At 40.8% G+C, this 27959-nt stretch overlaps 1 protein-coding gene across 1 annotated transcript; it reads left to right on the top strand.

The window, feature by feature from the left end:
* The first annotated feature begins 88 nt into the window (after window positions 1–88).
* CDNF (cerebral dopamine neurotrophic factor) lies at window positions 89–21875 on the top strand. The gene is made up of 4 exons (XM_061436102.1): window positions 89–406; window positions 12642–12769; window positions 13853–13994; window positions 19509–21875. The coding sequence occupies exons 1-4, from the start codon at window positions 292–294 to the stop codon at window positions 19685–19687; spliced, it is 564 nt and encodes a 187-aa protein (XP_061292086.1). The 5' UTR covers window positions 89–291; the 3' UTR covers window positions 19688–21875.
* Window positions 21876–27959: the final 6084 nt, after the last annotated feature.

Here is a 27959-nt window from a genome sequence, read left to right as displayed (position 1 = left end):
TTTCTGTCGCGCAGTCGGCGATTAGCTATTGTGAGTCTCTCCCCGCTGGGGCAGCACAGCTTGAGCAATATTGCGCACGCGCAGGTCGGGGATGAGAAACGAAAAGGCTCCTTCGTCCCACCCTCTTTTCCTGAGAGCCAATGGAAACTCACGGTTGAGTTGCGTCATTTGTCCTAGCAACTCCGGGTAGATTTATTGCATCCCAGGCTCCGCGCTGCTTCGTCCTGCGGGCGATACCCGCGCGGCTGTTCTTTTCGCAGGTGGCGAGGAGTTTGAAACTGCTGGCTCAGCATGTGGTGCGGCGGCGCAGCCGCAATGGTGGCCTTTTGCGCCGGACTTTGGGTCTCTAACCCGGGGCGGGCGCAGGGCCAGGAGGCCGGGGGGATCCCGGGCGCCGACTGTGAAGGTGAGCGGTGTGAGACCTGCTTGCATGGCGGTGGCACCAGGTCACAGCGCAGCTGTTGTTAGCTTTGGCGTCTCCCAGCCTTGGCTATAAATAACATTGCACTCAGGAATGCGGGCCCTGGCCCTGGTTTCTGATCGCCTTCGTCCAAGCCTAGACAAAAGTTCGAGCTGGGCCCAGTGACACCTTCACACTGCGTTCTTGGTCTTGCTCTATTAAACCGCCGTAGTCAAAGCTGGTGCTTTTATTTATTTATTTTTCTCTTTGTCCCTCATTTTTATTTATTTTATTATTATTATTTTTATTATTTTTTACTTTACAATATTGTATTGGTTTTGTCATACATCAACATGCATCCGCCACGGGTGTACACGTGAGCTGGTGCGTTTAGATTTGGACTCAATTTTGTGCACACACGTCTAGCTGCAGAGACACGTGCTGCTTCTTGTAGTGTACAGAAGTCTTTCAAGTTCAAATTAGTTTGTAACTCCCAAAAAGACAAAACGTGACAAACTATCTGTAATTGAGGTGAAATGGCTTAAATCAGAGGACAGAATTAACATTTGTTAGGACTTCACAGGGAAAAGGGACTTTACAAAGGAGTACTTTAACTCGTTAGAAAAAGGAGGAATACAGAAGAATGAGTCCTTTGCTGTTCACGGAATCTCCTCTGTGGACTTGCAGCTGGAATAGATGGGTCTACATCCCACTCAGCCTTCTGGCTCCAACTGGCACTGTAACTGTTTCTTGAAAAATCAACGTGACAATACCTATCTCAGAGGGCTGTTAATGAGATCAAAGAAGATAATTAGCTGTGCTAGCTCCTCCCTCTTTGGGTTTTCCTTGTGGCTCAGCTGGTAAAGAATCTGCCCGCCATGCGGGAGACCTGGGTTCGATCCCTGGATTGGGAAGATCCCCTGGAGAAGGGAAAGGCTACCCACTCCAGTATTCTGGCCAGGAGTCTATGGGGTCGCAAAGAGTCGGGCGACTTTCACTTTCAGCTCCTTCCTCCTGGACTACTGGAGCACTTACCTCGTGTTTAATTCATTGAAATAATTACCTTAGATGTATATCCTTCACTCATCCCTAAGCCTGAAAATCTATTCTCACATAACAGGAAATGGTAGCTTCACAATACATGTTGAATGAATGGGTAACTACAGACTGTACCATATAAGTGAATAAGTCTTCACAATTGGAGTCCAGTTTTCTGTCGGCCCTGCAATAATTAAGCTTTTCTCCAGAAATTTAAAATACCTACATGATGTTATTATCAAACTTTAGATACAGGTAGTTACTCAGCTAAATATTGTAATTTTGTTTAAAGGTCCCGTATAACTTAACTAGGTCCTACACGTATAAAGCAGAACTTAATAAGGCATAGACGATTGGATTAATCATCAGCAGTTTAGTTTCTGGAGTTTCTACTTACAAACATTTCAGAAAAGCCAGAGCATATGTATTAATTAAATCTGAAGCTTCTAACTTGAATTTATTATAGCATATTGTGATTATTAACTGGCATGTCTGACTAACCTGGGTGTGTGTTCCCCTTTGTTAACACTAGAATTATAGCGAAGGAAATACTGGTTTTAGAACAAAACGAAAAAGTCTAGATCTGGGTCTGTTTCTGCTTATGAGTCTTTATCATTAGCCAATTAACTTCCCATCAATGTATAAGATTAAAATGCTATACTATACATAATGTAGGGCAAACTGCCATTCTTATCATGACTACTCTGTGGCATGGGACACCACTGATTTCTTTTATCAATAGAAAAACCTGACACCACATCAAAATTAATTGGCTGTATTTTGAAATTGGGAGATGTCATACTAAAAAATTCAGATTTCTGACTTATCTTGAAAACCAGGTTACCAGTCAAGACTAGCCCATCTGTCCATATAGTGGGAATTAGCTGTGGCTGCTCTTTTCAGAAAGGACAGCGCATTGGTCCTTGGATTGGTTTACCCATTCATTTTATCTGCCTGAGTCCTGAGAGTATTTAAGTTTCTGATTGTTTTAGGTCAAGTGAAGCTTTACTGGAAAAAAAAATATTTCTGAATCTCATTTAAAGGATAGTATTATGGGACTATTAAAATTCTTTTTTACTTTGAAATAATTATTCACTTATGGGACTAATTTTAATAAATAAAACCCTACAGCATAACTAAAAGGAGTATGATTATCTGGTTAAATACATGCCAGAATCCTTAAACTAATTTGTTAGTTGATTTATAGTGATATTACTCTCTTCATGTAAGCCCAAGGAATCTTTTCTATTCTTACTGTGACTTCTCTTTGGCATGGGACACCACTGACTTTTTCAGAAAATTTCTTCTCTCCCTTTTGGCCATGCCAGATGGCATGTGGATGTTAGTTCCTCTACCAGGGATGGAACCTGCACCCCCTGCAGTGGAATGGTAGAGTCTTAACCACTGGATCGCCAGCAAAGTCCTTAAAATTTCTTCTCCTCATGGCTATGATACTGCTTTACCCCTGCTTTTGCTTCCTGTCTCTGTGCTCATTTGCTTGACAGTATCTGTAAGTTTCTAATTCTCTAGCCATGGCTTCAATATTAGAATTTTCCAGAATTCTGCCCTCTGTCCTCCTCTCTTCTCAGTCTACACACTCTTCTGTGCAATTGGAATTGACCTACCCATAGTCTGATTAATCCCAGATGTTTATATCTACCCCATCTCCTTTCTGGAGTCCAAGACCTTGAATCCAATGGACAACTGAACACATCTACTTAGATATCTTCTACTTCAAACTCAACAGAGTCACGAACCAAAGTTATTTTCTCCTCTCTTTCTCAGTCCCCCAAGTCTGTTATGCTATGACACCAGTATATAACTAGTCCACTAGACTAGACTTCTCTCCCTGATCCCCTAAACCCATCAAACACTGGGGCTATTGATTCTACCTTCTGATTGACTCTGCTCCTTTCTTCTGCCCAGCTCCAGTGCCTTGTTACCAACCTTCACCATTTTCAGCTGCCACAATTGCATCCTTCCCCTAGTGTGGTGATCATGTAATTCCCATACATAGTATCTTTTACTGATCTTCCAAATTCCTCCAGGGAGGTGCCTCCCTTTTGTATCTAGTACGTGTCTCATAGTGTTGAGAAATCATTTTGGCTTCCTCCACGTGTGCCTTCCTTGACAGTCAAGACTTTTTCTCTTCCCACATCATCTCCAGCAGCTACCATGGTGCATAGTTCAATTCTGTTGAACACACGTTATATAGTGCTTCAATAACAGGTTATACAGCTTATAGTGAGTCAAAAGTGTATCATTCAAAGTGCAAGTTAGAATTCCCAACTTCCATCATCTAGGTAATACATTGACAGAGCAACAGTTGAAGTGTGGATATCATCTGAAGGTGTATTTGAGAATAGAGAAGGAGCTTTGAGGCATCAGAACACAGGGTTTCTTTTGCAGGAAGAGGAGAATCAGGGGTCATCAGGAAGCTTTAAAGATGGTTTCTGCATTGATCCCTACAGCAGGTATCTCCTTTGCATACTTATCAAAATGCATGTTTTCCACATTCTATCAGCAACATTCAACACAACTTATCAGTCAGTCCCTCCCTTTTAACACTTTATTCACTGTCTCCTGGGACACACTCATTCTGTGTTCTCATCCTACCTTACTGGCTTCTTATTTCAGTCCTTTCTGGTTCTTTACATCTTTTCAACTCCTACACAATGGAATTACATCACACTGAGACCTGGGATCTCTCCCTATCCTGTGGTTTCACCCTTTAACACCATTTTATTGTTCAGTTCAGGCGCTCAGTTGTGTCCGACTCTTTGCGACCCCATGGACTGCAGCACTCCAGGCCTCCCTGTCCATCACCAACTCCTGGAGTTTACTCAAACTCACATCCATTGAGTCCGTGATGCCATCCAACCATCTCATCCTCTGTTGTCCCCTTCTCCTGCCACCTTCGATTTTTCCCAGCATCAGGGTCTTTTCCAGTGACTCAGTTCTTTGCATCAGGTAGCCAAAGTATTGGAGTTTCAGTTTCAGCTTCGGCATCAGTCCTTCCAATGAATATTCAAGACTGATTTCCTTTAGGATTGACCAGTTGGATCTCCTTGCTGTCCAAAGGACTCTCAAGAGTCTTCTCTAACACCACAGCTCAGAAGCATCAATTCTTCGGCGCTCAGCTTTCTTTATAGTCCAACTCTCACATCCATACATGACTACTGGAAAAACCATAGCTTTGACTAGCCAGACCTTTGTTGGCAAAGTAATGTCTCTGCATTTTAATATGCTGTCAAGTTTGGTCATAACTTTTCTTCCAAGGAGCATCTTTTAATTTCATGGCTGCAGTCACCATCTGCAGTGATTTTGGAGCCCCCGAAAATAAAGTCTGTCACTGTTTCCACTGTTTGCCCATCTATTTGCCATGAAGTGATGGCACAAGATGCCATGATCTTAGTTTTCTGAATGTTGAGTTTTAAGGCAACTTTTTCAGTCTCCTCTTTCACTTTCATCAAGAGGCTCTTTAGTTCTTCTTCGCTTTCTGCCACAAGGGTGGTGTCATCTGCATATATGAAGTTATTGGTATTTCTCCTGGAAATCTTGCCTCCAGCTTGTGCTTCATCCAGCCCAGTGTTTCTCATGATGTACTCAGCATATAAGTTAAATAAACAGGGTGACAATATACAGCCTTGACGTACTCCTTTCCCAATTTGGAACCAGTCTGTTGTTCCATGTCCAGTTCTAACTGTTGCTTCTTGACCTGCCTACAGATTTCTCAGGAGGCAGGTCAAGTGGTCTGGTATTCCCATCTCTTTAAGAATTGTCCAGAGTTTGTTGTGATCCACACAGTCAAAGGCTTTGGCATAGTCAATAAAGCTGAAGTAGATGTTTTTCTGGAACTCTCTTGCTTTTTTGATGATCCTTTTCTGTCCTTTATTGTGCCCATCTTTGCATGAAATGTTCCTTTGGTATCTCTAATTTTCTTGAAGAGATATCTAGTCTTTCCTATTCTATTGTTTTCCTCTATTTCTTTGCACTGATCACTGAGGAAGGCTTTCTTATCTCTCCTTGCTGTTCTTTGGAACTCTGCCTTCAAATGGGTATATCTTTCCTTTTCTCCTTTGCCTTTCGCTTCTCTTCTTTTCATAGCTATTTGTAAGGGCTTTTTGCCTTTTCAGAAAACCTTTTTGCATTTCTTTTTCTTTGGAATGGTTTTGAATCACTGCCTCCTGTACAGTGACACGAACCTCCATCCATAGTTCTTCAGGCACTCTGTCTATCAGATCTAATCCCTTGAATCTATTTGTCACTTCCACTGTACAGTTGTAAGGGATTTTATTTAGGTCACACCTGAATGGTCTAGTAGTTTTCCCTACTTTCTTCAATTTAAGTCTGAATCTGGCAATAAGGAGTTCATGATCTGAGCCACAGTCAGCTCCCAGTCTTGTTTTTGCTGACTGTATAGAACTTCTCCATCTTTGGCTGCAAAGAATATAATCATATAAATCCAGATGTACATACCTAGCTGCTCCTTACTGTTTGCAGTGTCAAATAGTATATTAGCGTTCTCTAGAGAAACAGACCAAGAAGATAGATAGACACATACATACAGATAGATTTATTATAAAGAATGGCTCTCCTGATTATGGAGACTGAGATATCTAAAGTCTGTATCATGGGCCAACAGGCTGGGGGCCCAGGAGAGTTGATGGTGCATAAGGCAGTCTACTGGAGAAATCCCTCATGTTTGGGAAGGGCAATCATTTTTGTTCTATTCAGGCCTTCAGCTGATTGGAAGAGGCTTATCCACATCATGGAGGGCAATCCATTTACCTAGAGTTCATGGATCTAAATGTTAATCTCATTCAAAAACACTCGCCAAGTGGATGCATATAAAATTAGTTGTCACAGTTGTCTATAAGTATCTCAAACTTCATTTAAGTATGTCTAGACTTAATTCCTGGGACTTCTTTGGTGGGTTCAGGGGCTAAGACTCTGCATTCCCAGTGCAGGAGGCCTAGGTTTGATCCCTGGTCGGGGAACTAGTTCCCACATGCTGCAACTAAGACCCGATGCAGTCAAATAATAAAAATACTTTAAAAAAAAGACTGAATTCCTGCTGAGCTTCCCAGTTTAGCAAATGGCAAACTCCACTCTTACAGTATCTCAGGCCAAAATCCTTGAAGTCATTCTTGACTTCTGCCTCTGCCCACACCTCTGTGACTCTCTCATGCCACATCTAATCCATTAGGAAGTTCTTTTGGCTTTGCCTTCAAAATATATCCAGCATCTCATCACCTCCAAGGCTCCCACCCTGGTCCAAGATAGGCAGCTATTCTAAGAACCTCCAAACTCTTCTGCCTCCTTTCCTTCTTGCCCCCCGTGCAGGGTATTCTCTGAAGAACCTCCAGAGGCATAATTTAAAAGTCATGTCAGACCACTGCACTCCTCTCAAAACCTTTAATGGCATCCCTTCTCAGAGCAGGATCCAGAGTCCCTACCATGGCCCCAAGGCCTAGATGACCTGACATGCTGCTGTTTATTTGACCTCATTTTCTACTACTCTCCCTCTTCATCACTCTACTTCCCCAGTATTGGCTCCCTGACTGTTCCTGGTGCTGCCAAGGACACGCCTGCCCTATTCTTCCCTCTGCCTGGAGAGTTTCTCCCCAGCAGTCCACTTAATCTGTTTTCCCATTTCCTTATGTTTTCTGCTCAAACACAACTTTATCTGAGAGACCTTCCCTGACCACCCCATTTAGAATTACCTTGTCACCCTCTATCCTCCTTACCAAGTTGATGTTCCTTCATAGCCACAAGAGACTTTTATTTATTCACTAGAATGTAATCCTTGAAAATAGGAGCTTTGTTTTTCCAACAGCCTGTAGAATACTGTCAGGCACTTACTAATTGCTCAATAAATGTTTGTTAAAACCACGACATGGCTATTATATTTAGTGTTCTGTTCTTATTAAACAGCATAAAAAATCATGTTCTAAAAATGGACATTTCTAGTCCTTCAGCTGAAAACAACTAAAAACACTGGATAAAATGAAAAATATGAAGTGTAAGTTAGGAAGGCCTTGTTGTCTGTTGTTTAGTTGCTAAGTCGTGTCTGACTGTTTTGCAACCCCATGGACTGTAGCCTGCTAGGCTCCTCTGACCATGGTATTTCCCGGGCAAGAATACTGGAGTGGATTGCCATGTCCTTCTCCAGAAGATCTCCCCAACCCGGGGATGGAAGCTATGTCTCCTGCATTGACAGGTGAGCTCTTTACCACTAAGCTACCAGGGAAGCCCAGGAAGGCATACTCAGAGCCCAAAAACAATGTGAAAATGGGAACCAGAAGAGGTAAAGGGACCCTGAGGCTGGGATTTTTCTTGAGAGTATTTGCCACCCAGGCAATTGGAAGTTAGATTTTTCATGGCTATAAAATAAAAAGAATGAATAAAATAAAAAAGAAGGATAAAGATATAGCCCAGAACCTTCTCAAGTTAGGCACATAGTAACTGGATCCTCTTCCAATTAGTTTGAAACCCTGGAGAGCTAGACCTTCATTATAAAAGGTGACCTGGAAATAACCACAACTCTACCACCATCTCCAGAGACTAAAGGGAACTGTAGTACTTGAACTTTTTAACTGAATAAAAGGGAAAACAAAAAATACCTCCTAATCACTCATAGTCACAAGCTACCACACAATATGCATTGAAGTCCAAATGTACACAGCCAACCTGGGTGATTCAAAACATCTCAAACTGAGAATTTAGTTTAAAGGGATTTCAAGTAGGAATGAGCAAATGTTAATCTCACTGATAGGAATCTACCTTCAACCCAGTCCCACAAAATTCTAATAATTCCAACAAAGTTCTCAGAAAGAAAGCTCACAATTAGAAAAGTCACAAACACATGGGAAGAAGAGCATCCTAAGTGGCAGCCAGTTGAGACAAGAGACAGAGGCAGCATACCTGGAAAGGCTTCAGGGATTGGAATTATCAGGCACAGAATATAAAATATGTTTATTATATGTAAAGAAATGAAGGGATTGAAAATATGAATAAAGGGCAGGAGACTATTAAAAATATTTCCAACATGTGTGGAAAAGAACCAAATAAGCATGCACAAACAGAAATTACTAGGATTAGGACTTCCCTGGTGCGTCAGTGTTGGAGAGTCCACTTGCCAAAGCAGGGGACATGGCTTTGATCCCTGGTTTGGAAAGATTCCACATGCCTCCGAGCAACTGAGCCCATGTGCCACTAAGCCCGCGAGGGCAGCTACTGAGGCCTGGGTACCTAGAGCCCATGCTCTGCAATAAGAGAAACCACTGCAATGAGAAGTCCATGCACTGAAACTAGAGAACACCCACATGCAGCAACGAAGGCCCGGCACAGCTAAACAAATGAAAATAAACAGGAAATAAGTGGGATTAATAGTGGATTAGACAGAGCTGAGAAAAAGAATTAGAGAGTTGAAGACTGAAGAAATTGTCAAGAAGGAATCACTGAGTGATTCCGAGAATAAAAATACAAAACAGAGATAAAGGTACAATGTGGATCAAGAGAAGAATTCCCACGTATGTTAATTGGACTTCCAGAAGGAGAAGAGAGAGGTATGGATGGAGCAAAAGAGATGATAACTCATTTTTGCAAACTGATGAAAATCACCCATCCACAGATTTTGAAGTCCAGCATATTCCAAACAGTATAAATAAAAAATAATTCCACATCTAACCACATAAGAAGGAAACTGAAAAACACAAAAGGAAAATCTTAAGCACAGAAAAAGAAGACTGATAAAACTTCAAAGGCACAGCAATTAGACTGTCAGGTGATTCAATGTTGAAAGGCCTGAAGTCACAGCTAATAAATATGAAATAATAAAGCCAGGATTTAGACCCAGAAAGTTTGGCTTCAGAGCCCAAGCACTGAGTCACTACTAAACTGCCTCTGAGTATGGAGTTGGGAACTAATTTATTTAAGGCAATAGTAAAAATAAAATTGGAATGACGAAGTTTAGCCTACATTTATTCAAGAACTTTTGGCTATTCTTAAAGTCTCAACGCAGTATAACATGTATCTTATTCCTAGGTAGCAATTCCCCCTGGTCCTGACACCAGCAAGACTAATCTGGTGTCTTTTTTTTCCATCCAAAATCAAGTGGAGCAGATAATGTGGGACCAACTTTAGTTCTAGAAGGTATGGATGGAACTGCTGAAAACAATGTTCCTAGTTTACAGGTAGCTTAATAATTTCACTAACCTGATTTTAAACTTTATCATTATCTTAAAAAAAAAAGTTGTAGCTCTTTTCCTGCAGGTGGCATTATTATATTTTTTAAGTACTAAGTTGTAAATACTCAAGTTAGAAGACAAGGATTGTTGCTGTTGTTCAGTTGTGTCTGACTCTTTGCGAACCCATGAACTGCAGCACGCAGGCTTCCCTGTCCTTACAAAGATTTTAAGGCTACATAAAAATATCCAACCAAACGCTTTTTACAGGAGATGGGTTTGGGCAAAAGAATTAAATCTTTCTTTTCTACAGAAAAACCTATAATAAATATTTAAAACTAAAAATAGGAGAGACTTGGAAACAAGTATAAAATTTATTTTAGAGTGATTTTCTTAAAGAGGAGTGGAGAAATGGGATGGTGTTTGGTGTTGGGGAGGGGTGTTGAGGGAGATTTTGTTGCTTTTAAGATGTGAGAATTAACAGCATGTTCATGGGAACAATACAGGAAAGAGAGAGGGCAGAGGTGCAGGAGCCGGGAGCTGATAGGATCTACTTAGCAGGTGGAAGAGTTGTCACACTTCATTCATGGAATTAAAGTAGACTCTGCTGTGTGGTAGAGGCGGAGACAGAGGCAAATGAGAGTTCTCTTTTGTTGCTTTTTTTTGCCCCTCGAAGAAATGGGAAACAGGATCAACCATGACGATGGGGTGGAGGTGTTAGGCAAGGCTTGCTAGAGAGCTGCTGTGTACTTGTCCTTTTGGGAGTGGGATAGAGTGTGGGTGAGGTCCAAGCAGGGGGATTGTCGGAAGCACTGGTGGCTCATTGAAATCAGCAGTCATGAATTAACAGCAAGACCAGTGAACCTCGTGGTGCAGTTTCCTCCAGCCATGTTAAGTGAGTGTAGGTACCAAGTGGGTGGAAAGAGGTTTCAACCAGCGTTAAGATTTTGCTGGGTGAGTCCAACAAAGGAGAGCGATACAAGAGAGTTGAATTTGTGTGAAAAGGAGTGATTATAATGTTGAACCACAGAATCTAAGCTGGGTGAGGAAGCATGGTAGAGAGGTAGCAGAATCAATGTGACCTGGCGGGATCAGAGAATCATTGGTGTTGGGATGTTAGAGGATGTGAGCTGGGAAGATGGGAGGTGAGGATCAGACAATGAAATATTTCCACTGAGAATACAGAGAAGTTATAGTCACTGGTAATGACTGGACCTAAGGGTATGACCACAGCAAAAATGTGTTTGGAATATTAATCCTTTGTCAGTTATATAAGTTGTAAATACCTTCCTCCAGTTTGTGGCTTGTCTTATCATTTGCTTATGACTTATTTTGCATTTACAAAAGTGGTTAATTTTGATGTAATTAAATATACAGTCTCTGGTTTGGTATCTTCTTTAAGAAATTCTTCTTTATCCTGATGCCATAAAGAAGATGCTTTACTCTAAAACTTGTTTTGTGGCTTTTCTTTTATGTCTTTATTCTCCTGGGATTCACATTTGTGTAGTTTCCGATAGAGATCTAAATTGAGCTTTTCCCTAGGTATATGGTCTGAGTATCATTTATTGACTTGTGCATTTCTTCCCCCACTGATTTTTAACATTGCTTCCATCCTACACCAAGCTCCTCTAGATTTCTGGATTTGTTTCTAGTCTCACTTTTGTTCCAGCGGCTTTTTTTTCTGCGCCAGTCCCACCATGTTTTAAATGCTATAGCTTTAGAATTGTCTTGATATCAGTAAGATCTACTCCTCAAGTTCCTTCTTCAGAAATTTCTTGGCTTTCATTTGCTCTTGTTTTTTCATATGTATTTTTGGATCAGTTCATCAAATCTGATTTGACAAAATCTTTTGGAATTTTTAATGAGCCCTGGTGGCTCCGAAGTAAAGCATCTGCCTGCCATGTAAGAGACGCAGGAGACACGGGTTTGATCGCTGGGTTGGGAAGATCCCTTACAGAAGGAAATGGCAACCCACTCCAGTATTCTTGCCTGGGAAATCCCATGGAAAGAGGAGCCTGGTGGACTACAGTTCATAGAGTTTCAAAGAGTTGGACACGACTCAGTGACTAAATAACAACCATAGAATTTGCTGCTCTTCCTTATCATATTCCCCTAAAATTCTCTTTCTAATATTAGGGCTGCTTTGTTCCAGCATAAGCTCTGGTCTCCATCTCCTTCTCAGCTTGCTTGGACCACACACCTGCCCCTTTGAGCCAGCAACATGGGAAAGCAGCTCCTCCTGTTGCAGAGTAACCTAGTGGATGAGGCTGTGGACCAGAGTGAGACCTCCTGGGATCAAATTGCCTCCACCATTTACTGGGCAAGTTCACTGGCCTCTCTCTGACTCAGCCTCTTCATCTGTAAAATAGGGGTAGGAATGTATCTACATCAGAGCTCTGTTCTGAGACTGGAATGAGTTCATCCACATAAAGGACTCAGAATGGTGCCAACAGCCAGTAACTAGGTTGTTCTTATTGCCTGTGCCTCTTCTGATCGTCATCTCTTCACTGACTTTGGACCCTGGGACTGAATATGATTGTTTAGATAGGGGTTCAAACTGGAACAAAGACACAGATGCAGACTACCAAGGAGCTTCATTCAAGACACATACTTTGGTTCTTCTCTGTGCTTTACCAAAGCTGTCCCTAGCATCATGTCCCAGAGGAGGCTGGCTATATGTTCCTGTAGGGTTAGTGACATTCTCATATTAGGTGGGAAATGCTCATATTTGAGAGTGGAACTTGGTTTCACAGACTGGATTAATTCAAAAAGCTTATGTTATTCAAGGCCCAATACTAAGCTAATAGGTACAGCATAAGCTCTGGTCTCCATCTCCTTCTCAGCTTGCTTGGACCACACACCTGCCCCAAACCATTCTTACTTATAATATGAATTTGTTGTCACAATGCATTGAATCATACTTTTTTATTTGGTGGGAGGGACATGTGCATAGGTGTGGTAGTGGTGATATTGTACATAAATACACAAATACATAATTTCTTTGTTCCTTATAGTATGTCAAGAATTCTTGAGTCGATTCTACAATTCCTTGATAGCAAGAGGAGTCAACTTTTCTCTGGACACCATAGAAAAAGAATTGATCAACTTTTGCTTGGATGTCAAAGGAAAAGAAAACCGCCTGGTATGGTAAATTTTCACCTTTCATTTCCCCCCTTGTGCTTGGAGAAAACTGCTAACTGTTTCATTTCTTATCTTGAGTTTAATGTTCTCCTGTTTGGATCCTTGCCCCAAGCATGTTCCCTGTAGAAGGCCAGCAAAAATTGATCTTTCAGGAAAATGGAGTCAATGTATTTTCACCTAGAATATGTCTGGTTTCATCTGGCTTTTTGGAAAAAACATAGGCAACCAATTCCATGATTTCTTAAATGAAATTACTATACAACTGAATTCCTAATGAGAATTTATTTACTGTCCTGAGTTAGTGTGGGTAGACTTTACATTTCTAATCAAGACAATTAGTGAAACATATAAACATATTTTTACATAATTATTTATGCATAATTAATGAAGTATTATTATCTTGAAATGGTGTTTCCTGGGTAAACACAAATGACTTGTTCCAATATACTGTCTTCATAGCACTAAAGACAATCTTGGGCCAACTTGCTTTGCCTAAATCTGTTGTATTGAATTTGTCAATTAAATTTGCCTTGTTAACTGCTCACCACTGACACACTATAAAACTCTCAGCATTTGTCTGCACCATTAAGGTTTATATTTTTAAATGTAAAATGCTTTTCAGGTAGCTTGAAAGGCAATACAACATGATGGAACAGGGCATGGACCCCAGATCCAGAAGGCTAGATTTTTGAATTAATTCAGTCTCTTCTACTTGCTGGTTGGGTGACCTCCAGTTGGCTTGGGTGTGAAATAGGGAAAGTTCTAGTACTAATGTCACAGGCTCGTTATGAGAATTAAATACATCAGTACCTTTAAAGCCCTGAGAGCAGCATCTGACACAGGCAAAACATTTAGCAACTGTTATCTCTTATCATTAGTCTTTAAGTTTAATGTGAATTTCAGGGCACTTCTAATTAGGCTGATCACGGGAATGGAGTCATTGTTTTCTCATGTCTTAGTGAGTACGGGTTAAATTTAAGACCTGGGCCATGAAAACTAGGTTAACCTCTTTCTCACTTCTGGAAATTATACTGCTTGCTTTTCCCAGTGTCTGGGACCCTAAATTCTCTTTGTTCCCCTTCAGTGCTACTATCTAGGAGCCACAAAAGATGCCGCTACTAAGATCCTAAGTGAGGTCACTCGCCCGATGAGTGTGCACATGCCTGCAGCGAAGATTTGTGAGAAGCTGAAGAAGATGGACAGTCAGATCTGTGAGCTGAAATATGGTATAATGGAGTTTAATGTTTTCCCCCAAATGTCCAATGTATTGCCAATTCCCTAAACATGGGGCCAGGTTTTTAAACCATCAGTGTTAGAAGAAAAGGAATTCTACACTTGCTAATAGGATGCTGGGCTAGTGGATGGTGTCCAGTATTGTCTGAGCTTCTTTCAGGAAAGAAAAATGAATTCTGGCACAAGCAGCATTAGGTGAAACTGCCTACCCAAATGGCAAAATTTAAACTCTTAAATCACCAAGACATTTTCAACTGCATATGTCAAAGAAAAGTTCAAAATATCAAGGGAGGGGCTTCCCTGGTGGTCCAGTGGTTAAAACTCTGCCCTTTCAATGCAGGGGGCATGGGTTGAATGATCAAGAAACTAAGATCCCACATGCCATGTGGTATGGCCAATTAAAAAAAAAAAAAAATTTCAAGGGAGCAGCTATTCATGGTGAATTAGCTCTTGGTAACCTATTAAGCCCTGGAGAAGGAAATGGCAACCCACTCCAGTACTCTTGCCTAGAAAATTCCATGGATGGAGGAACCTGGTGGGCTACAGTCCATGGGGTCACAAAGAGTCGGACATGACTGAGAGACTTCATGAACCTATTAAGACCAAAGGTGCATCTACTCAAAGGTAATGTAAGGACCCTGAAGTTTTAAATGGGGCTCTAACATTCTTCCTAGGTCTATCACTCTGCCAGGTTTAACTTTTAGGAAATAGGTTAATCACATTAAATCAGATTTTGCCTGATGAAATAGACTTATCAAGGGTGCCGAAAATAAACAGCCAGAAAAGGAAGATGTCCTATTTAAAACGTTATTCTTGGCCTTATAAATTTTACATACATATATATATTCTTATACAGATAATTTGTATCTGGGCCAGCCTTTGGGGTAGATGGATAGGACTTATAGAAGGCCGGGGAATTCTGCCTTTAGCCTATCCTTTAACCCTTGCAGTTCCACCAAAAGAAGTCCATTTCTTTTGTTTATGTCATCGTTTCATGTTACATACGTGGCGTAATATTTTAAACTACCTAAGTAATTAGCACCCAACTCTGAATCATTAATACTTTAGTTTTATTTTCCAACATAGCTGTGTAATATGCCTGTGCGCCATAGCTACACATCTGGCTTTAAAAAGATTTAATGTCTGGAAGATATCAAGACAACCTGTTTCCCAACTGGGCAAGGGCAAGCCCTAACTTCCAGGGTGATGATGATGGACTAGCATCTTTTTCTTGGCTTCCAAGTAATGAAGTAGAAGGAGGAATCACTGAGTCCGTAGAAAAAACAGTCCCCAAAGGGACAAAACTGTACTGATTCTTTCATTTAGCACATTTCTTTTGAATAATTTCTGCTATGACCAAGGTATCTTACTGGGCTCCTTGAATAATAGAAAAATTCATCAGATATTACTGAGAAGAAATGAATACTTAACTAATGTTTCGGCAATGCTGGCCACTAGAGGCCCCTGGGGAGCCATGCCATAGAGAATTTTCTTTTTAAATTGATACCAAATGATAAGTTCTCCAGAATAACCTGAAGAAACTACCAGCACCTAAAAGAAAGTAATTTTCTCCTTCGACTATTTATCTTGAATAGACCACTAGTTGTAAATTTTTCCCAGCTTCCTTTTGGTGAAAAAGTTGATATTGAACAAGGGCCTTTGAGCTGTGGAATACTAAAATTTGGGCTCTGAAAGCTTCTACTCTTAAAGGTATTATTCTGTCATATCAGCCATGAAATTAAAAAACAAGGTAAGTGTAGATTTGGAACATGTTTTCAATCAGGAAGGTGTTATTTGGTTTTGAACCTAAGAGGATTTTTCTGCTTTCTCTGTTTTTTAAAAGAATAGGAATCATTATTAAAAATTGTAAAGATTCTCGAATTTATGGTTACCGGTGGGGGAAGGGTGGTGGAAAAAGATAGTTAGGGAGGTTGGTATTGAGATTTACACACTGCTATATTTAAAATCGATAACCAACAGGGACCCACTGATAGCACAGGGAACTCTGCTCAACATCATGTGGCAGCCTGGACGGGAGGGAAATGTGGGGAAGAATGAATCCATGTATATGTATGGCAGAGGCCCTTTCCTGTGCACCGGACCCTATCACAATATTGTTAATTGGCTGCACGCCAATTAAAATAAAAAGTTTAAATTCAAAATACCCACACACACAAATGTAAGAATTCTCTGGAGCACAGAGTGTAGTGACCCTCCAAATAAAAAAGGCTTTATATACAACTTTGATTTATTTCCAGCTTTACTGAGATATAAGTGACATACAAAAGTGTGTAAGTTTAAGGTATAAAATAAGTTGATTTGATAAACTTATATAGTGTAATATGATTACCACATTAGTTAATATCTCCATCATCATCATGTAATTACAAATTGTGATGGTTAGCAAACAGCTCCATTATATCATCTAATTACTCTTCCTTTTTTTGTGATGAGACTATTTAAGCTCTACTCTGTTAGCAACTTTCAAATATACAATACAGCATTATTAACTGTCTTCACCATTTTGTTCTTTCTCAGGACTGCTTTGACTATTCGGGGTCCTTTGTGATTCCATACAAATTTTAGGGCTTTTTTTTTTTTCTTTCTCTGCAAAAGTGCCACTGGCATTTTAGTAGGGATTACATTGGTAGAAGGCAATGGCAACCCACTCCAGTACTCTTGCCTGGAAAATCCCATGAGCGGAGGAGCCTGGTAGGCTGCAGTCCATGGGGTCGCTAAGAGTCGGACACGACTGAGCGACTTCACTTTCACTTTTCACTTTCATGCATTGGAGAAGGAAATGGCAACCCACTCCAGTGTTCTTGCCTTGAGAATCCCGGGGACAGAGGAGCCTGGTGGGCTGCCATCTATGGGGTCGCACAGAGTCGGACACGACTGAAGCGATGTAGCAGCAGCAGCACATTGGTTTTACAGATAGCTTTGGATAGTATAGACATTCAGTTAAAAAAAAAACTTCATGTTATTTATTTTTGGCTGTGCAGTGGGTCTTGTTGCTTTATTCGGACTTTTCTCTAGTTGTAGTGTGCAGGCTTCCCATTGCGGTGGCTTCTCTTGTTGCAGAGGGCTTCCCAGGTGGCGCAGTGGTAAAGAATCCGACTGCCAGTGAAGGAGATGCAGGAGACCTGGTTCAGTCCCTGGGTGGGGAAGATCTCCTGGAGTAAAAAATGGCAACCCACTCCAGTATTCTTGCTTGGCAAATCCCATGAACAGAGGGGCTTGGTGGACTAGTCTATGGGGTCACAAAGACACGATTAAGCACGCCATACTCAAATACTCAGCTCCTGTTGCAGAACACAGGCTCTAGGCATGTGGACGTCAGTAATTGCAGTGCACAGGCTGGGTAGTTGCACTTGTTGTGCTCTAGAGCAGAAGGCAATGGCACCCCACTTCAGTACTCTTGCCTGGAAAATCCCATGGACGGAGGAGCCTGGTGGGCTGCAGTCCATGGGGTCAAGAAGAGTCGGACACGACTGAGCGACTTGACTTTCACTTTTACTTTCATGCATTGGAGAAGGAAATGGCAACCCACTCCAGTGTTCTTGCCTGGAGAATCCCAGGGACGGGGAAGCCTGGTGGGCTACCATCTATGGGGTCGCACAGAGTTGGACACGACTGAAGCGACTTAGCAGCAGCAGCAGCAGCAGAGCAGAGGCTGAATAGTTGTGGCCCACGGGCTTAGCTGCTCCGTGGCATGTGGAACCTTCCTGGATTGAAACTGTGTCCCCTGCATTGGCAGGTGGAATCTTATCCATTGAACCACCAGGGAAGTCCAGTATGGACATTCTGAATTCTTTCAAACCATAAGTATAGGATCTCTTTCCATTTGTTCGTGTCTTCTTCAATTTCTTTCATCAAAGTCTTATCATTTTCTGTGTACAGATCTTTGACCTCCTTGATTAAGTTTTTTCCTAAGTCTAAGATTCAACTTTTAAATTAGGATACACTTACTGGAAAATTTTGATAAGTCATTTGAAAGCTATGTTAAGTTATTAAAAGGCTTTTAAATGCCATGTTCTTTCATGTAGGTGTCAAAAAGAAATGCTTCAGAAGATGTCAAACTGAAAAAGTCCTAGGATGCCACTAATTTTTTAAAAATATTTTAGCTACACCATGCAGCATGTGGGATCTTAGTTCCCTGGCCCAGGATCAAATCTATGTCCCTTGCAGTGGAAGTGTGTAGTCTCAACCACTGGACAGCCAGAGAAGTCCCAGAACTAATAGTTGAATAAGTCAACTGAAGTGCTGTAGCTATGAGCAAGCATGCACCTAGTGGCTGGGGAGGTGGGGAGGACACTCGCCTTTGAAAGAGAAAAACTGCCCCTTTCTGATACAGAAATCATAGTCATGGGTATATTATAGATGAGCTTCATTTTTTTTTTTTTCTATTTTTGGGCTTGGCAATAGAGCAGTAGCTGAGTTCTTGACATCCTCTGAAGATAATCTGTAAATAGGGAAACAATGGTCCTGCTAGAGGAGTTAGATGCTGGTGACAGATACTATTGGCAAGAATGTTAGGAACCAGATTGACTGGTACAGAAGCACCAGCATTAGAGAAGTTGGTTTACCCCAAAGGACTGTAAATCAACTCGGTGTGGCTTGGTAATCTCGGTAGGGGAGGGGAGATCCGGTGAGTTTAAGCTGAGATCCAAAATAGCTAAGGATTGGTGAGAATGCTCCTAATTTCATTCATGTGTTTGGGTTTCTTTAAATTTGTATTTAAAAACTAGCTTAAATTCTTTATATTGTATTTATATTCTTTAAATTTATATTTTAAAATTGTATTTAAATTCTTTAAATTTGTATTTAAAACTAATTTGTATTAGTGCTTTGTAATATATATGCTCATCCGGTTTACCTCAGACATATTTTTCTATAAAAACCGAACCATGGGATTTCCCTGGCAGCCTAGTGATTAAGATTTCACTTTCCAGTGCAGGGGGTACAAGTTCAATCCTTGGTTGGGGAGCTAAGATCCCACATGCCTCACAGCCAAAAAACAAAACATGAAACAAGCAATATTTTAGCAAATTCAATGGCTTTAAATTTAAATTCAATGACTTTAAAAATGGTCCACATTAAAAAAGAAAAAGTGAACCATAACCATAACTTTCTAGTAAATTACAATCCATGGCTTTCAGTTGGCCACACACAAGGCCATCCCAAGGCACCACCCTCTTGATTCCCTTCTTTTTGCCTTAAAAGTAGCAATTAGGATGTTGTGCTATTTGTTTTACGAACGCTGCATAGGTCCCCGTTTTGCAGCAAGTATGATTCCATGGGGAGGAAATCTGATAGATCATGAGTTAACATAATAGCTTTATATATGATACATTTTTCTTGGGTATGTCTTGGTTTCCATAGACCTTGGAACTCTTCCCCACTTTGGATCACAGGGTAGACAGTACCCAGATAAGGAACACCATTTGCTTTTCTTAGTTTAGTTTTTTTTTTTTTTTTAATGTATGCCTTTCCTTTTTGTCATGAAGAAAAGAAACTGGACTTGGCATCAGTGGACCTGTCCAAGATGAGAGTAGCAGAGCTGAAGCAGATACTGCACAGCTGGGGAGAAGAGTGCAGGGCCTGTGCAGAAAAAACCGACTACGTGAATCTCATCAAAGAACTGGCACCCAAGTATGCAGCAATGCACCCCCAAACAGAACTCTGACTCCTGGAAGCCAGCGCACCATTGGCTGTAATTAGAGACAAAATGCCTCTCTAGGGTATGGATGCATTGGTTGAGAGGAACCAGGAATTTCAATATGTGTGGTTTCAGACTTATTGTTTGGATGTGACACTTCAGAATTGGTTACCTGAGTTTCTAAGTAGAACTGTTAGTATTAGTGGTTTCTGAAATCTGCAGTGTACCAAAACCTACAAGAGCCTTTCTCATAATTTTCTTGTATGTCAATTATCATTGCCTATCTCCTTAAACTGGGAAAAGTGAACCACTGAAAAATCAGTGGAGTAAATTGATTCTAAGTAGGAAGAGAGTACTCAGAAGCTATCTGTATGCTGCTGCTGCTGCTATGTCGCTTCAGTTGTGTCCAACTCTGTGCGACCCCATAGATGGCAGCCCACTAGGCTCCTCTGTCCCTGGGATTCTCCAGGCAAGAATACTGGAGTGGGTTGCCATTTCCTTCTCCAATGCATGAAAGTGAAAAGTGAAAGTGAAGTCACTCAGTTGTGTCCGACTCTTAGCGACCCCACGGACTGAAGCCTACCAGGCTCCTCGGTCCATGGGATTTTCCAGGCAAGAGTCCTGGAGTGGGTTGCCATTGCTTTCTCCAGCTATCTGTATACTCATTTTTAATTAAATATGTTGGATTAGAGAAAGACAAATATCATATAGTGAAAAGTGAAAGTGAAAGTCTCTCAGTCATGTCTGACTCTTGGTGACCCCATGGACTATACAGTCCTGAAATTCTCCAGGCTCCCCTTTTTTTAATATTCCACATATAAGCAATATTATATGACATTTATACATTGCTTATATGTGGATTATAAAAAAGAGGCACAAATGAACTTATCTACAAAACAGAGTCACAGATGTAGAAAACAGTCTTATGGTTACTGAGGGCGGGCGGAGAAAGGATAAATTGGGAGATTAGGATTGATACACACTCCTATGTATAAAATAGGTAACTAAGAAGAATGTGCTGTGTAGCACAGGGAACTCTACTCAATTATTCTATAATGGGCTATTTGAGAAAAGAATTTTTAAGAAAGTGTATGTATGTCTGTGTATAACTAATTCACTTTGCTGTAATACCCGAAACTAACACAAGATTGCAAAGCGACTATACTCTAATAAAAAAAATGTTGGATTAGGACAAAAGAGAAGATGTTTAGCTTACCTAATTCCCAACTTCAACCTCAAATGATGACCTGGTGAAATCAGAAGTTTTTTAAAAAGTAAACTTTGTATTTAACTGTAAATTACTTTACCTTCTGGGGCTTCCCAGGTGACTCAGTGATGAAGAATCCACCTGCCAATACAGGAGACACAGAAGACACAGGTTTGATCCTTGGGTTGGGAAGATCCTCTGAAGTAGGAGATGGCAAACCACTCTAGTATTCTTTCCTGGAGAATCCCATGGACAGTATTCTTGCTTGGAGAACCCCATGGACAGAGGAGCCTGGAGGGCTATAGTCCATGGGGTCGCAAAGAGTTGAACATGACTGAGCAACTGAGCATGCGTGCACACACACACACACATACATCTACATTCACACTGTTAACTGAACTAAGCTCAAGGTCATTTGCCTTTCTTCCTATCACATATTAGAAAAACTTATTTATTTTGGCTGTGCTGGGTCTTCATTGAGGTGTGCAGGCTCTCCAGTTGTAGCATGCAGGCTTAGTCACACAGAGGCATGTGGGATCTTAGTTCCCTGACCAGGGATTGATCCCTCGTCCCCTGCATTAGAACATGGATTCTTAACTACTGGACCACCTGGAAAGTCTCTAGACAAGCTTTTGATAGAGGATAGAAGCTTATTAAGACTAGCTGCAGACAACATGGAGCTTTATGGGTCTTAATGCTATTTTATCAGATTTAAATTGTAAAATCATCTTTGGTTCCATTTTCTAGTTACATAAGAATATGGTACCCATTGTAGATGCGGCTGGCTCTGTGTGGCAGGTGGAAAAGGGAAATGACTGCAGCGCAGTTAGAGGGAATGTTCTGGGGTGTGGAAATGTCCTATATCTTGATCAGGGCGATGGTTACATGGGTGAATATGACTGTCCAGAGCAGTATAATTAAGATGTGGGCATTTTATTGTATGTAAATTACACCTAAATACTGCTGTAGAAAAATTACTTGAAAATTAAAGTCAGTTGATTCAAAACATCTTATTTGTTTAGGAATTGCATTTGCTTAAAGTTGCCAAATGATCCAGCAATCCCACTCCTGGGCATATATCCAGACAAAACTATAATTTGAAAAGATACATATACCCATGTGTTCATAGTAGCACTACTTGCAAAAGCCAAGACGTGGAAACAACCTAAATGTCAACTGACAGATGACTGAATAAAGAAGATCTGGTATGTATATACAATGGAATGCTATTCAGCCCTAAAAAAGAATGACATTTTTTGCCATTAGTAACCACATGGGTGTTATGCTCGGTGAAAATGTCAGAGAAAGACAAATACTGTATGCTGTCACTTATATGGGTAGTCTAAGAAATTAAAAAAACAACTAGTGAATATAACAAAAAAGAGACTCACAGATACAAAGAACAAACTAGTGGTTATCATGATTAGCCATAAAAAAGGAAGAAAGAATGCCAGGTACAGCAACATGGATGGACCTAGAGATTATGGTACTCAGTAATGTAAGTCAGAAAGAGAAAGACAAATACCGTACGATATTGCTTATACGTGCACTCTAAAATATGACACAAAGGAACCTATCCAAAAACCAGAAACAGACTCACAGACATAGTAGAGAGGCTTGGGGTTGCCAAGGGCGAGGAGGTTGGTGAAGGAAGGAATGGGAGTTTGGGATTAGCAGATGCAAACTATTATATATAGAATGGATAAATAAGGTCCTACTGTATAGCATGAGAAACTCTATTCAATATCTTGTGATAAACAGTAATGGAAAATAATATGAAAAAGAATATATATATATATATATATATGTACAACTGAGTCACAATAGAATAGGGAACACTAGAGATCTCTTCAAGAAAATTAGACATACCAAGGGAACATTTCATGCAAAGATGGGCTCAATAAAGGACAGAAATGGTATGGACCTAACAGAAGCAGAAGGTATTAAGAAGAGGTGGCAAGAATACACAGGAGAACTGTACAAAAAAGAGCTTTACAACCCAGATAATCACAATGATGGGGTCACTCACCTAGAGCCAGACATCCTGGAATGTGAAGTCAAGTGGGCCTTAGAAAGCATCACTACAAACAAAGCTAGTGGAGGTGATGGAATTCCAGTTGAGCTACTTCAAATCCTGAAAGATGATGCTGTGAAAATGCTGCACTCAATATGCCAGCAAATTTGGAAAACTCAGCAGTGGCCACAGGACTGGAAAAGGTCAGTTTTCATTCCAATCCCAAAGAAAGGCAATGCCAGAGAATGCTCAAACTACCGCACAATTGCACTCATCTCACAGGCTAGTAAAGTAATGCTTAAAATTCTCCAAGCCAGGCTTCAGCAATACGTGAACCGTGAACTTCCTGATGTTCAAGCTGGTTTTAGAAAAGGCAGAAGAACCGGACATCAAATTGCCAACATCTGATGGATCATGGAAAAAGTAAGATAGTTCCAGAAAAATATCTATTTCTGCTTTATTGACTATGCCAAAGCCTTTGACTGTGTGGATCACAATAAACTGTGGAAAATTCTGAAAGAGATGGGCATACCAGACCACCTGACCTGCCTTTTGAGAAACCTATATGCAGGTCAGGAAGCAACAGTTAGAACTGGACATGGAACAACAGACTGGTTCCAAACAGGAAAAGGAGTACGTCAAGGCTGTATATTGTCACCTGCTTATTTAACTTATATGCAGAGTACAGCGTGAGAAATGCTGGGCTAGAGGAAGCACAAGCTGGAATCAAGATTGCCGGGAGAAATATCAATAACTTCAGATATGCAGATGACACCACCCTTATGGCAGAAAGTGAAGAGAAACTCAAAAGCCTCTTGATGAAAGTGAAAGTGGATAGTGAAAAAGTTGGCTTAAAGTTCAACATTCAGAAAACGAAGATCATGGCATATGGTCCCATCACTTCATGGCAAATAGATGGGGAAACAGTGGAAACTGGCTGACTTTATTTTCAGGGGCTCCAAAATCACTGCAGATGGTGATTGCAGCCATGAAATTGAAAGACGCTTACTCCTTGGAAGAAAAGTTATGACCAACCTAGATGGCATATTCAAAAGCAGAGACATTACTTTGCCAACAAAGGTCCGTCTAGTCAAGGCTATGGTTTTTTCAGTGGTCATGTATGGATGTGAGAGTTGGACTGTGAAGAAAGCTGAGTGTTGAAGAATTGATGCTTTTGAACTGTGGTGTTGGAGAAGATTCTTGAGAGTCCCTTGGACTGTAAGGAGATCCAACCAGTCCATCCTAAAGGAGATCAGTCCTGGGTGTTCATTGGAAGGACTGATGTTGAGGCTGAAACTCCAATACTTTGGCTACCTGATGCGAAGAGCTGACTCATTGAAAAAGACTCTGATGCTGGGAAAGATTGAAGGAAGGAGGAGAAGGGGATGACAGAGGATGAGATGGTTGGATGGCATCACCAACTCGATGGACATGGGTTTGGGTGGACTCCGGGAGTTGGTGATGGCAGGAAGGCCTGGAGTGCTGCAGTCCATGGGGTCGCAAAGAGTCCGACACGACTGAGCAACTGTTCTGAACTGAACTGAGTCACTTTGCTGTACAGAAGAAATTCATACAACACGGTAAATCAACTAAACTTCAATAAAATAAAAATGCTTTTATTTAAATCCTTTTTAAATAAAAACATTTTATTTAAATAAAAAGCACTTTCTTATTTAAATGCTTTTATTTTAATAAAATGCTTTTATTAAAAAAGCATTTTTTAATGGTTTTCATTAAAAAATGAATTGCATTTACTTACTAGGAGTTCTTTTGTGGAGTGGATTGAAATTTTCCAGACTGTAAGAATACAATAGAATGTAATTTACACTTTTAAACGCTGCACAGGTGAAAGTGTTTTCAGCTAGGCAGTTAGGATACAACTAAACTTGTCAGGGATTAGCGGCTAGTAACTTTAAAATGAGAATAAAAAAGCTTTCGTGTGATAAATAGCCAAAATGGTTACTGTTTCTGGATTTTTGTCATTATGTGTAAAGCTCTCTACTTTATTATTAATTATAAAAGCCTAATTTTAGGCTTTTTACAACCTTCATGTTTGTTTTTCTTTAGTGCATTTTGAACCTTTTGAGAAACTAATCATTTGAAGATAATCTGATCTTAAAATCGGGTCATATATCTGTCTCATTTTTTAGGATATAAATCTAGGTAATAGGAGCACTGTGCAGCAGGTCATTCAAACCCATAATGTTTAGTCTGGTCTTTTGAGGGGCATTTACTCTCAGGCAGTGCCGCTCAAACTTCTGCAGGTGTGTATACAGGTCACCCGGAAAATGAAAGTCGCTCAGTTGTGTCCGACTCTTTGTGAGCCCGTGGACAATACAGTCCATGGAATTCTCTAGGCCAGAATACTGGAGTGAATAGCCTTTCCCTTCTCCAGGGGATCTTCCCAACCCAGGGATCGAATTCCGGTCTCCCATATCGCAGGCAATTCTTTCCCAGCTGAGACACAAGGGAAGCCCACAGATCACCCGAGGATCTTGTTAAAATGTAGATTCTGACTCAGTAGGACTGGGTGGGACCTGAGACTCTGCATTTCTAACAAGCCCCCGAGTGATGCCCAGGCTGCTCTACTAGGGACAACACTTTGAGTGGCAAGGGCCTAAGTCATGGGTCCTGAGTTTGACTGATCTGTTTCCTTCTGCTAAACCCACTAAGGTTTTTGACAGAGCTGAATATAATAACAACAATAAAACAAACAACAACAAAGGCACAAGAGTTGATTCTCTCACATAAATGAGGTCCGGATGTAGCCAATTCAGAGTAAATATGGTAGTTCCACGAAGATGTTAGCGACTCAGCTCTTTACTTTCTGCTTCACTTCCTAGTGGTGGGTTCTTTTTTAACACACAGTCCAAGCTGGCTGCTGGAACTCCTGGTTCCAGGAGTGAGAAGGTAGAAAAGATCTGTCTCTAAGCTGAGCCAGCTCTCATTTTGGGGTATAATTGCTTTACAATGTCATGTTTATTTCTGCTGTCCAACGAAGTGAATCAGCTATATGTATACATATATGACCTCCCTCTTGAGACCCCTCCCACCCCCATGCCATATCCCACCCCCCTAGGTCGTCACAGAGCACCAAGCTGAGCTCCTGGTGCTGTAAGCTCCTTGTGCTTCCCACTAGCTGTCTATTTTACACATGGTAGTGTATATACGTCAGTCCTAATCTCCCAACTCGCCTTACCCTCCCCTTTCGCCCTTGTCCACATATCTGTTCTCTACGTCTGCATCTCTATTCCTGCCCTGGAAATGGGTCCAGCGGTACCATTTTTCTAGATTCTAAACATACGTGTTAATATACGATATTTGTTTTTTTCCCTCTGACTTAACTTTATTCTGTATGACAGATTTTAGGTTCATCCACATCACTACAAATGGCCCGATTTCATTCCTTTTTATTTAGCCAGGTTCTTTAGGGCAGCCTTTCCCTTCCCTCTCCCTTCACTCCCAGTCCCCAAGTTCCACGTCCCACTCAATACTCTGCTTATGTGTCACTGACGAGAACTTAATCACATGCCGAGCCCTGCTGCAAGGGAGTTTGGGAAATAAAAGCTTTTAATTGAGTTTATTGCTGCCCAAATAAAATCAGGATTTTTTTTTTTAAACTGAGGAGGAAGGGGGAGAAAGAGTTTGTGACCACAAGCCATCTCTGCCACAGAGCACACAATTTTTCTTCCTGTGAATCTTAGTTATAATTCCTGGTTGTGGTGTGGTTGTTTAGTTTCTAAGTCATGTCTGACTCTTTTGCAACCCCATGGACTATAGCTCACCAGGCTCCTCTGTTCAAGGGATTTCCCAGGCAAGAATACTGGAATGGGTTGCCATTTCCTTCTCCAGGGGATCTTCCCAACCCAAGGGTCGAACCTGCATCTCCTGCATTGGCAGGTGGATTCTTTACCCCTGGAGCCACCAGTGAAGACCAAATATAATTGTTGTATCAGACCTTAAATACTTCTCCCTCCTTGCTATTTGATTCCATTGTAAATGTACCTATCTCAGTCTTTCTTTTTTTGTTTGACAAGAAGTGGCTACTGTTTTTCTATTTTATTTTCATTTAAAATGGCTTTCTCTCTCTTCCTCCCTCTTTTTCTTGTGTGTGTGTGTGTGCATCTGCATGTGTGTGTGTGCATTTTTCGGGTATATTTTTACCCCAAATCCATAAGCACACATGTTAGAAGTCAGACAACCTGACTTCAAAGAGTAACAAAACTCTGGGCTAAAAACTTTCATCTAATCAGTGGCGGTCTAGGGTAGACATTACCCCTAATCTACTCTAGATTTCAGAAGTTCCAAGCAAATGACCCTTTAATTTGGTTCCTAAATACACATGAGAGACTAGATAAAGTACAACTTAAAAGTTGTAGTTCTTCATTTGAGGGTAGATATGTATAGTCTACATTTCACTAAAAAATGATAAATACAGAACGAGTTACCTTGCCACATAGGATAAGAAAAGATTTGATTATCAGATCCCTAAAAAGCAGCAGAGAGTATTTTGTAACCCAGAAGCCCTACCTGTGTTTTTGAGCAGTGCTCAGGTTGGTAAGAGTCTTTTTAAAGCAGATATCTCAGTTTTTATCCTCTGAGTCTCATCCAGAAGAAATGATCATCAGGTGCCCATTCTTACACAGTGTGTTTGAAAGAAAAACAATTCCACCAAAGGAGAAGCAGAAAAGGGAATGAGCAGTGTGTGTTACTAAGTTTGTGTTTGGTATGCTTTTCAGTGGCAAAAAGTTTTGAGAATCTGGGATTGTGTGGGTGCATCTGGTGGTGAATTTCTAAGGTTCATTGGGATTAAAATTAAAATTTTAATGTGTGAGGTGGATAAATTAAAATTTTAGACGTGATCGTTGAGAGAAGGAAGATCGTTAGATATCAGTGAAGTGGATCAATTTTAAGGTAGTATTTTCTTTTAACCAGGGTGTAGTTGCTTTACAATGTCGTGTTAGTTTCTGCTGTACAACAGTGTGAATCAGCCATCTGTATACATATATATCCCCTCCCTCATGGATCTCCCTCCCGCCCCTGTCCCACTTCTCTAGGTCATCACGGAGCACAGAGCT

This window comes from Bos javanicus, chromosome 13 (assembly GCF_032452875.1).
Source record: "Bos javanicus breed banteng chromosome 13, ARS-OSU_banteng_1.0, whole genome shotgun sequence".
NCBI lineage: Eukaryota > Metazoa > Chordata > Mammalia > Artiodactyla > Bovidae > Bos > Bos javanicus.
The sequence above is the reverse complement of the archived record's forward strand: the minus strand, read 5'-3'. Positions and strand labels throughout refer to the sequence as shown.

Bases quoted from the DNA above. Each gene is read 5' to 3' on its own strand.
- CDNF (XM_061436102.1), top strand. From the start codon at position 292: ATGTGGTGCGGCGGCGCAGCCGCAATGGTGGCCTTTTGCGCCGGACTT. The intron at 12,770-13,852 runs GTATGGTAAATT...GTTCCCCTTCAG, and splicing joins AAGGAAAAGAAAACCGCCTG to TGCTACTATCTAGGAGCCAC. The intron at 13,995-19,508 runs GTATAATGGAGT...TTTGTCATGAAG, and splicing joins GATCTGTGAGCTGAAATATG to AAAAGAAACTGGACTTGGCA.